General features: G+C 55.6%; 1 protein-coding gene across 1 annotated transcript in view; it reads right to left on the minus strand.

The window, feature by feature from the left end:
* Positions 1-337: 337 nt before the first annotated feature.
* LOC113830616 (uncharacterized) overlaps positions 338-11,432 on the minus strand; it is a 28,802-nt gene continuing 17,707 nt past the window's right edge. Inside the window, exon 2 of the mRNA XM_070123636.1 lies at positions 338-4,292. Within this exon, the coding sequence (XP_069979737.1) occupies positions 752-4,240 (3,489 nt within the window). The 5' untranslated portion in view covers positions 4,241-4,292 and the 3' untranslated portion in view covers positions 338-751. The remainder of the gene's footprint in view (positions 4,293-11,432) is intronic.

Genomic DNA, 11,432 nt, shown 5'->3' on the forward strand with positions numbered 1-11,432 from the left:
AGCGCTCACCAATCATCCATTTTATAATCTTTTTTTAGTTCTTGAATATGTAGTTCAATATATTTATGTACACGCGCACACACGCACTCTCTCACACACGCAAAGCTTCTTCGGAAAAGCTTCTAGGTTTTCGCACCTTGTGAAATCACTGATAAACACGGAATTCGGAGACGAACTCGTAAAACCTCGTATTAAAACCACTGGGTCTTGCTCAACGCACCGTCGGTAGGAAGTCTGCCCCAATGCACACGCTTTCCTTCCCTTCCACAAATCACAAATTCGGGCTCTGTAGTTCGGTTGATGCTTCATTGCCTTTCTTTCTATCTTTTATTTCCACTTTTCGAACTCTATGAAGCACACACGAGTCTCCTGTGTTCGGGGTTGGGGTCTAAGCACGTACCCTGAACCCTCCAGCCACTATTGCACACACATCATAGTCAAGCCAGCAAGCTTTGACCCAGCGATTTACATGTGATTATTATCGCTCTCTCTCTCGTTCTCTTTCGTCATTTCCTCCGTTTTCCATCACCCTTTGTCTGTTTGTCTTTCGTCGCACGTTCTTTGGCTGATCCTTGGCACCCCCTCAGGATATCGCTTGAATGAATCATATATTCATCGAACCCTTCCTCTGCCACCCCGACCGGCTCCGTCACTCCAGGTCGAGCGCCGTGGACTCCCCGTCGTCGAAGGAGATCGTGAAGATCCTCGTCCACGAGAGGCGGCGCTCCCACGGCAGAAAGGAGGCCGGGGGTCAGACAAGCGACCTCGGCGGAGAGCGGCCACTCCCCGAGGTCCTCCTCAGCGCCGCCGTCGCCGCCGCCGCAGTCGAAGACGAGTCCGACACGTCCTCGTCGTCCTCGCTGTCGTGCTTTTGTGCGGCATCGGACTGGATCTCGTCGTCGGAGTCCACGCACTCGGAGGGCAGGTCGGAGTGCGAGGCGATGGAGGAACCGGGACGGGAAGACGGCGGGGAGGCGGAGGCGGCGCGGGGGGGAGGGGGCGGCGGCGGAGGCCTCTCGCCGCGGCGGCCCTCCGCGTCGATCTCCTTCCCGTTCATCAGAATCGCCTGCTGGAAGTCTTGCTGGTCGGCCGGGTGCCCCTGGAGGTGGCGCACGGGGTCGCCTGGGTACTTGGGCATGTGGACGGGCGAGCACGTGGTGGGGCTCGTGGCAGAGGGCTCCTGCCGGGAGCCGGGGCCGCGGCGGGGACGGTGGCCACAAGGCCGCACGCGCTCTCGCTTGTCGTTGAAGCGCCGTGGCTGAGACTGGTGCTGGTACGGGTGCCGAGGGCCCTTCTGCTGCTGCTGCTGGATGGGGAGGGTGTAGACGTCCTCGGAGCTGAGGGGGGAGTAGCCGGCGCCTCCGAGGGAGAAGTTGTTCTTGACTATCTTCTTAAGGAGCCCCGGCCGCGCCTGCTGCTGCTGCTGCGACGGCGACTGGCCGAGGCGCACCAGCAGCGTGGGCTCGCCCCCTTCGTCGGGGCCTTCCCCGGCGGCTCGTCTTCTGTAGTCCATGACCATCGTGGCCTCGGGGCTCATGGCGTGCAGGTTGACCCGGCGAGGGATGGGCTGCGGCGGCCGCCTCGGAGGCCCCGGCGACCTCTCCATCGCCTCGTGGAAGCGGAGGTTACCCTTGAGGTGGCTCGAGGCGGAGAAGAGGTCGGTGTCCGAGGCCCGAGGGCGGCCGTCGGAGGCTCGCTCCAGGAAGTCGGGCTGCGGGGACATGGAAGAGGTGCGGCCGAGGACGTGGGGGGCCATGAAGTGCTCTTGAGTGTACATGTGTGCGTCGTGCGGGCGCGCAGTGGGCGGCGAGGCGTCCCCCTGGAGGGCGCGCTGGCGAGCGAGCCGCACCGCCCGCGGGGGCGGCCGCTGCAGGGTGGCGTATACGTGCGAGGCGTCAGACGAGGACACAGGCGACGCGTGGTAGTACGACGCCACCTCGAAGTCGTCGTACATGCGGACGTCGAAGCTGTTGGCGGCGCTGATGGAGGAGCAGGTGCTGGCGTACTTGGACCATTCGTTGTCGTACGTGATGGCGGGCGAGGCGGCGTCCGTGGAGCTGCAGTCGGTCACGCTGGCGCCGTCGCTCTTGCAGTGGCCGTCCTCGCTGCCGCCGCTGTACACGTCGCCGGCGCACTGCCGCTTCTGCTTCAGCTCCTCGAAGTTGTTGGCGTAGGCGGCGCCGAACCTCGGGCTGACGGCCCGCACAGGCGAGTTGCCCGCCGACTTGGACACGTTGGCGTACGTGCGCTCGTACACGGGCGAGTCGTCGTCGTCGCCGCCGACGGGAGTCTGGCTGAGCAGCTTGGCGGAGGCGGCGTCCTTCGGCCCGTCCGACTTCACCTCCAGGTCCTGCAGGGACGTCCTCGTCACATCCTCCGCCTCCTGCTTGGGGTCCACCTGCATGCGGAACCTGACGAAGCCCGCGTCGTTGAACAACATGGAGGAGGGGCGGGAGGCGGTGCTGACGGGGATGGCCGTGGGCGCGTGGCCCTGGTGGTTCCACAGGAGGTGGATGTCGGAGGTGGTGGAGTGCAGCGTGGCGGACTTGCGGATGGAGGAGCGGCGCGCGGAGGTGCGCGTGGTGTTGGCGTGGTGGTGCAGGGGCGGGGGCGGCCCGGGGGCGAGGGACTCCTCGAACACGCCCTTGCCGCACGCCTGCAGCGTGTAGTTCCTCACGGCCTGGCTGGCCTGGCACACCGTCGGGAACACCTCGTCGTCCTTCCCCTGAGAGTCGTCGTCGGCGCAGGCGCAGCCCCCGCAGCGCCGGCAGGAGAAGGCGGCCAGCAGCCTCGTCTCGCTCTTGTGCACGCTCTCGCGCTTGACGGGCGAGCCGCCCACGGGAAGCGCCGCCGCCGCCCCCAGCAGGAGCCACATGAGGACCTCGAGCACGCGGCACACGCTCTGGTGGGCCAGCCAGTGCCACGGGTTCGCGGGCGGGAGGGCCAGCATGTCCGCCGGCCCCACCAGGGCGTACATGTGCAGCGCCGCCAGCAGCACCTGGGCGAAGGCGGCGGCCAGCGTGAGGTGGGCGCCGCGCAGTAGGACCGCACGCGGGTGCCGCGTGTGCGCCGCCGCTTCCGCAGGCGAGCGGCTGAGCCGCACCAGGAGCTGCGCCGGATGGCGGCCCGCCTCCCGCGCCGCCCGCCACACGCCCAGCACGCCGGCGATTCCCACCGTGCCGCCCCACGCCGCCGTCACGGTCCGCGCCGCCGCCCTCAGCGCCCCCGCGTGCTGCGGCAGCACGGCGGCGACGAGGTGCGCGCCCACGGAGGTCACCAGGTGGGTGACGGTGAGCACGGCGAGGCCGGCGGGCGCGTGGTGCTTGCGCGGAAGGTGCCGCGGGCAGCGCCACGCCCGCACCACGGCCAGCGCCACCGCCGCCAGCGCCGCCGTCAGGCACGGCCAGCCCGCCTCCTCGACCACGGCCGACAGCGTCTCGGGCAGGCGGTGCTCGGCGCCGTAGGGGTCGTGGAACAGGTGCACGCAGCGCAGGAAGGCGGCCAGGAACATGAGCAGCTGCACCGTGATGTAGTAGCCGCGCGGCAGCAGGTGCGCGCCCGCGTGCACTCGCGACAGCCAGAACAGCGCCAGCAGGGCCAGCAGGCTGTACAGGCCGGCGGCGCAGTACACGTGCACGACCCAGGCTGCGCCCAGCTCGCGCACCCACGCCACATTGCTCACGCCCACGTCCGCCCGCACCACGCCCGTCTCGTCGGGGGCGAGGCCGTCGCCCGCGCCGACAAGCACGTCGTCCTCGTCGGCCTCCACGAAGGGCGTCTGCACGGGGCTGTCGCCGACGCTGTTCACGCCCCTATGGTGGCCGCCGCCCTTCGCGTCGACGTCTCCTGTCGGCGGCGCAGACGATGGGTGCGAGTGTCGCCCCGAGTTGTGGCGTCCCCTGTGGGCGCCTCCCGCGGGCAGCGTCGGCTCGGGCGGCGGCGGGGGCGCGGGCGTGGTGGTGGAGGAGGTAGTGGGCAGCGTCGAGACGCCGTAGGCGACGCCGCGGAAGATGGCTGCGAGGGAGCTTTCGATATGGCTGGTGGCGTTCTTGCGCGGGACGCCCGTCCACTTGGACAGCGGGCCCAGGCGGCTGTCATTGCCGCCGGCGTTGTCGCGGACCCTGGGCGCGGTGAGGGGCGCCGTGCGCAGCCCCACCTGGGCGCGCGCCGCCGCCGGGAGGAGCAGGAGCGCTAGGAGGCCGCACAGGGCCGCGAGGGCGGGCAGGGCGGAGGGCCGCATGGCTGCCGGGCTTCGTTGCTGCCTTCTGCGCCTGGTGTTTCCCCGTCGCTGTCTGCAAGGGACGAGAGCGGGTGAGCGACGGAATCAAACAAACAAACAAAGCCGGCCTCTCGGCGGACGCTGACAAGCGCCGCGCGAACTCTGTTCGGCCGGAAATAACAAGGAAAATAACAATCCCACACAAAGACAAAAGCCACTCGATCCGCTGATTACAATCCACTTGGATAAAAAGGGAACCGAAACGACTCGCGGAAAAGGACAATAAATTAGAAGCAGTTTGGCAAAATCAATCCATTTGATAAAATACGTGATAAGTGTCCACCTGCCCCGCTCCTACTCGCTAACAGACAGACAAACAAATACACACACACACATACCAACACATACCCCCCCCATCCAACCCCCACACATTCCCCCTCCCTCCCCCTACCGACTCACACATATACTCCTTTCCCCCTCCTCTCCCACCCCTACACATCTCTTAACCTTTCCCCCCCCCTCCCTACCCTTCCCTTCATTCCACCCCACCTCTTCCCCCACTCCCCCTTACTTCCCCTTCCACCTCTTCCCCACTCCCCTTACTCCCCTCCACCTCTTCCCCACACCCCCTTACCCCTCCATCTCTCTTTACCCCCACTCCCTTACTCCCCCTCCACCTCTTCCCACTCCCACTCCCCCTTCCCCCCACACCCCTCTCCCTCCCCCACCTTCCTTCCCCACCCTTCTCCTCCCCCCTCCTCTTCCCTCCCCCCTCACTTCTTCCCTCATTACCCACACCCCTCCCCCCACCTCTCTCTCCCCCCACCCTCTCCCTCTCACACGCTTCTCCCCACACCCCCCCACTCCCTCCAAACCCACTTCTTCCCCACACCCCTCTCCCTCCCCCCACCTCTTCCACACGCCCCCCCCCCCCACTCACGCAAACACACCCACGTGACCCCGAAGGCGCAATCGGGCAGCGGCGGCGGTGGGGAAGTCACGTATAAAATCGACCAATGTAAAGAGAATTTCCAATTAAGACGACCAATAAAAGGGTCGGTGCGATTAATTTGATGCGGAGTCGCTTGTTTCACATTTAATTACTGTTCCTTCGAGTCGCTTTTTTTTTTTTTTTAATTCGTCTTCTTTCTTGTCTTTTCTGAACCCTCTTTCTCTATATGTTTTTGTTTCCTTTTTCTCTCTTCTCTCTTTTCTCCTTCCTCTCTCCTCTCTCTCCTCTCTCCACTCACACTCTCTCTCTCTCTCTCTCTCTCTCTCTCTCTCTCTCTCTCTCTCTCTCTCTCTCTCTCTCTCTCTCTCTCTCTCCCTTTCCCTTTCTCATTCCCAAAAAAAATACAATCTTTAAAAAAACACCCCCACACACACCCATAAAAGAAAAGAAAACAAAACGAAGAAAGAGAGAAAAGGAAAAAAAAACTAATAAATGAATAACCCATGACAAACCACGATCAGCAGGGAATGAAGAAGGATAAGATGATGAGAAGGGAGGTTGCTGGGGGGGGGCGTTGGGGGCTGTTGCAGAGACGGGAGGAAGGAGGGGAAGGAGGGAGGGGGAGGGCAAGATAATTAGGTTTTATTAATAGGGGCGAGACATGCCGTTTTCCTCTGAAGGCGAAGGGAGCAGAGAAGGGAGGAGGAAGGGGAGGGGAGGGAGGGAGGAAAGGAGGGAAGGAGGAGGGAGGAAGGAGAGGGGAGGAGGGAAGGGAGTGGGGCTGAAAGAAGTGACAGGAAGGAGTGGGCGAAGGAGAAGGAGGAAGGGAGAAGGGAGGAGAGAAGAGAGCAGGACGAAGTGGGCGGAGGAGAGGGAGGAGAGGGCAAGGGAGGACGAGAGACGGAGAGGAAAAGAGTGCAGGGGAAGGCGGGAGAACGAGTTAGCAGAAGGGGGAGAGAGGGAGGAAGGGAAGAAAGGGAGTGAGGGAGGGAGGGGGAGGTGCAGGAAGGGGAGGGGTGAGGGAAGGAACAGGAAGGGGAGAGGGGGTGGGGTGGGAGTGGGAGAGGGGATTCCAAAACAAGAATTCTTTTTATTATAGGGAGGGAGAGGGAGAGGGATGGTGGGGGGGAGACGATGGAAACTGCAAATGAAGACCATTCTCTCTCTCTCTCTCTCTCTCTCTCTCTCTCTCTCTCTCTCTCTCTCTCTCTCTCTCTCTCTCCAACACACATACACACACTCTCTCTCTCTCTCCAAACAAACACACACGCACACACACACACACACACACACACACACACACACACACACACACACACACACACACACACACACTACTCACCACCACACGTGCAAAAATCGTTTCCCACAGACACAAGGCCAACTGAGGGCATCAAAATCCACAGACGAAGTTCTCTCTCTCTCTCTCTCTCTCTCTCTCTCTCTCTCTCTCCCTCTCCCTCTCCCTCTCCCCCTCCCTTTCTCTCTCTCTCTCTCTCTCTCTCTCTCTCTCTCTCAATTATTTGTGTCTCGGAACTCATCTCTCTCTCTCTCTCTCCCTCTATCTCTGCTCTCTCTTGCTCTCTCTTTCTCTCCCCCTACTCTCTCGTCTCTCTCTCGTCCCTCTCCCTTCCTCCCTCCCTCTCTCCCTCTCCCTCTCCCTCACCCTCACCTCTCACCTCTCTCCCTCTCCCTCTTTTGTGTCTCGAACTCTTCCTCTCCTCCATTATTCTGCCCTCACTCTCTCGCCTTCTTCCTCCCCCTACTCTCTGTCTCTCTCTCCCTCACCCTCCCACTTCCTCTCCTTCACCCTCCTCACCTCACCCTCTCTCCCTTCCCCCTTCCCTCTTCCTCTCCCTCACACCTCTCCCTCTCTCGCTCACCTTCTCCTCTCCTTACCTTCTCTCCTTCACCCTCTCCCTCTCCCTCACCTTCTCCCTCTCCCTCTCCTTCACCCTCTCCCTCTCACCTCACACCTCACCCTCACCCTCTCCCTCTCCCTCTCCCTCTCCTCCACCCTCTCCCTCACCCTCTTCCCATCCCACGAAAACCTCGTGTGTGGAGCATCTAATAACCGTCGGTCATTTCAGTAATTAGCCTCCATTTTTTCTCTCCCTCTTCTCTCTCCTTCTTTATTCCCTCCTGTGCCCATCCATCAGGAGCTTCCTCTCTCTCCCCCCCCCCCTCATCCTATCTTCATCTCTCTCCTCTTCCTTTTTTTCTGTTTTTTATTCGGGATTTTTCTTTTTTCTTTTTTATTCCCAATTTCTTTGTAACGACGTCCGGTTGGAATGACGAGGCAACGAGGCGCTTCGGTAATTATTGTCTAAAGTGTCGTCCCCGATTTTCATTCGTTGTTTGTTTGTTTGTTTTTTTGATGTCACTATGTCAACTAGCTCCTCTTTTGTCTGTCTGTGTCTGTTGTCTGTCTGTCACTCTGTATCTGTTGTCTGTCTGTGTCTGTCTGTATCTATTGTCTGTCTGTCTGGTCTGCCCGTCTTTCTGTCTGTGTCTCTCTGTCTGTCTCTGCATGTATGTATGCCTGTCTGTGCTTGTCAGTCTGTCTGTCTGTCTGTCTGTCTGTCTGTCTGTCTCTCTCTCTCTCTCTCTCTCTCTCTCTCTCTCTCTCTCTCTCCCTCCCTCCCTCCCTCCCTCCCTCCCTCCCCCCCCCCCTCTCTCTCTCTCTCTCTCTCTCTCTCTCTCTCTCTCTCTCTCTCTCTCTCTCTCTCTCTCTCTCTCTCTCTCCCTCTCTCTCTCTCTCTTTCTGTTTACACGGTTCTTCCTGTTTTCCTTCGATTACTTAGCCTCTCGTCTCTGTATTTGTCTTACAGCTTATCCTGTAAAGAAGCCGTGACGATATTAGTGTGTGTGTGTGTGTGTGTGTGTGTGTGTGTGTGTGTGTGTGTGTGTGTGTGTGTGTGTGTGTGTGTGTGTGTGTGTGTGTGTGTGTGTGTGTGTGTGTGTGGACATGAGTATGAATATGAGTATGAATATGAGTATGAATGTGAGTATGAATATGAGTATGAATATGAGTATGAGGAGTATGAGTATGAGCACGCGGATGTGAATGTGCATGTTAATGTGAATCGTGTATTCGTGTGAATATGTGCGTGCGCGTAGGGTAAACCGATGTACGTGTGACTACGTCTATGCACACATACGTAAACAAGTGGCCATTAACGAAATGAATAGCAAACAAGCCCCGGATGTGGAAATCAAGGGTAACAGTACTCTTTAAGGGATAGAGACCTGCGCATTTTTTTTTTTTTTTTTTTTTTGAGGGCTCTGCAAAGGGGAGGAAAAGGGGAGGGGGTAGGTGGGGTGATGGGGAGGGTGGGCGAGGGGAGAGATGGCTGGGGGAATGAGGGGAAAGGGGAAGAGGGATGGAGGAATATGGGGGAAGGGGAGGGGAGGAGGGAAAGAGGGACAAGGGGAAAGGAAGGTGGGAGAGGATGGATACGATGATGGAGGAACAAGGGAGGAGGGGATAGAAAGAAGGATGCGGGAATGAGGAGGAGGGAAAGGGATGGGGAAGAGAGTGAGTGAGAGACAAGAAGAGATAGGAGGACAAAGAGGAATGAAAGGGAGGGGAATGGGTAGGGGGAGGGGAGAGGAGGGGAGGAGCTCGGGGAACCAGTAAGACCATTAATCTTGTGTATGCCTTTTACAAAGAGGGGAAGGAAATCGAGGTGAAGACTAAGGGGGTGGAAGGGAAAATGAAGGGGGGAGGAGAGGAGGAAGGGGGAAGGGGGAGGAGGGATGGAGTAAGGGAAAGAGGGGGAAGGAAAGGGGAAGAGGGAGAGGAGAAGAAAGGGGGAAGAGGGAGAGGGGAGTAATGAGAAAAGGGTAGAGGGGGGAAGAGAGAGAGAGAAGAGAAGACAGGAGGAAGAGGGGAAGAGGGGGAGGAGGGGGGGCGTGTGTAAGGGTAAAACTTTGATTAAAAGGTGCATCTTCGGGGAGTAACAGAAGGGAGGGGGTAGCACAGGGAGGGAGGGAGGGTTGAAAAGAGATTAGCCGAAAGAAGAAATATCGAAGGGAAAAAGGACAAGAATTAATTGAAAAAGATATACGTCGTAACAGATTAATGATAATGGAACAATGGAGGACACATAAATAGATCCCCTAAAAAAATAATAAATAAATAAACACAAAAGGTGTACAAACAACAAAAGAAAAAGATCATAATTCAACATCCATCCACCCCCCCCCCCTTCTCAAAAAAAAAAAAAAAAAAATCAATGATACACAACGTTAACAGATTCCGTATCCCCACCCCCCCCCCCACACACACACACACCGTGCAAATAAAACAACAAAAAAAACATCCCCCTTTCGGATCATTAAACCTCCTTCCCCCCCCCCTCCCCCTTTTCACACCCCTAACCCACCCTTAACCCCTCTTTTCAAAAACCGCCTCATCTCCCCCCCCTCCATTCTTTCTCCCTATCCTCACCCTTCACCCTTCACCCTCCTCCTCACGCCCACGCCCATCGCCCGCCCGAAATCCATCAATATTACGCCGTGGAAAAAGTACGTGATCTTTTATGCCTTTCTTGCACGGAGTCATTAACGCTATCTCGTCAGCATGCGAGTCATTTTCATCCGCAGAGGAAAAAAAAGAAAAAAAAAATACTAAACAAAAATAAAAAATAAAGGAAAAGAGAGAATGAAGAAAATAAATATAATACAAAACAAAAATTTGAAGAAAAAAAAGTAAAAAAGGAAAGAAAAATATATATACAAAACAAAAAGGACAAATTTTTAAAGGCATGTACAACAAAAACAAAACAAAAACAAAAAAACAGAAATACATAAAAATAAAAAAAAAGTAAACATCAAACCGCGTCTCGTCATCAAAGCAGCGGTGTAAAAAAATGCTAAAAAATGCTCGTCTTTTGGTAAGAAAATGAGTTTTCTTGATTATCTTTACTCGTCCACCTTATCATTCATACCATTATTACTTTTTTCTTTTAATAATTATCGTTGCTATTATTACTGGTAGCAGTAACAGGGTTATTATTATGGCCATGATTATCATTATTGTCATCACTGTTGCTATTGTTATGAACATTATTAATGCCAATGCTTTTATAAGTGTTACTGTTGACTTTATTTTGTGGGGGGGGGGAGGACTGGGAAGGGGGAAAGGGGGGAAGGGGAGGGAAAAGGAGGGAAGAGGGAAAAGGGGAGGAGGGAGGAAAAAGGAGGAAGGAGGGAAGGAGGAAAGGAGGAAAGGAGGAAGAAGAGGAGGAGGGAGGAGGAGAACAAGAAAACAAGAACAAGGAGAAGGGGAGGAGGAGGCAGGCCACCCAACCACCCCTTAGCTCCTCCATTTCCCACCTCTTCCACCCACCACCACCCTTTAACCCCCTCCCTTTTCACCTCATCCCCCCCCCCCTTTCCCCCCCTCCCCCTTCCCCCCCCCCTTCACCCATTATTCCAACCGAAAAACTCCCGCCGACTCCCCCTCCCCATTTCAATCAATATTCCCCTTTTTCGCGCCCGTATTCCACGTGACACGCCGCCCGCTGCCAGCTTTCATAAAAGGCACAATCGAATTTTCCGCAAAGTAATGGAGCTCCGGCCGGCCCCGCTCGCTGTCTGGGCTCGCTGTCTGTCGCCTTTTCCTGTTTTTTCTTTCTTATTGGTTTTAATTGTTTTAGTTTATCTTAATTTATCTTTCACTTATTTATTTACTTTTTATTTATTTATTTTTTAATTCTTTTTATTTATTTTTATTTTTTGCTTTTGTTTGTTTCGTGTTAGTGTTTATTGTTTGTTTATTGATGGATTTTGTCTTTTGTTTGGTTTGGTTTTACGTCGTTTGGTTGGTTTGTTGTATTGTCTTGTTTCGTTTTGTTTGTCGCATTGTGTTTTGTTTATTTGTTGCATTGTCTTTTTGTCTGTTGGACTGTTTTGTTTATTTGTTGTATTGTTTTTTGTTTGTTTGTTGTATTGTTTTGCTTTGTTTGTTAGTTGTATTGTTTTGCGATGAGTCAGGTAGTTGGTTTTCATTCATTTTCCTTTGATTTCGGTGTTTGTTTGTCTTTGTTTGTTTGTAAGGATTTTATTGGCTCTAACTTTGCTGGTTTGTGCTTCAGTCTTGTTTTCGTTTTGTTGACTCGTTCTTGTTTTTTTCTGACATTTTCATCTTTTTCACTAAATTCATTATCTAGTTATTTCTTATATGTTTCACCATATAACTTGATGTAACTTTTCTATTCATTTTTCCCTCTCTCTCTCTCTCACGTTCCCCCTTTC

The sequence above is a fragment of the Penaeus vannamei genome, chromosome 7 (assembly GCF_042767895.1).
Source record: "Penaeus vannamei isolate JL-2024 chromosome 7, ASM4276789v1, whole genome shotgun sequence".
In the NCBI taxonomy this organism is placed as follows: Eukaryota; Metazoa; Arthropoda; class Malacostraca; order Decapoda; family Penaeidae; genus Penaeus; species Penaeus vannamei.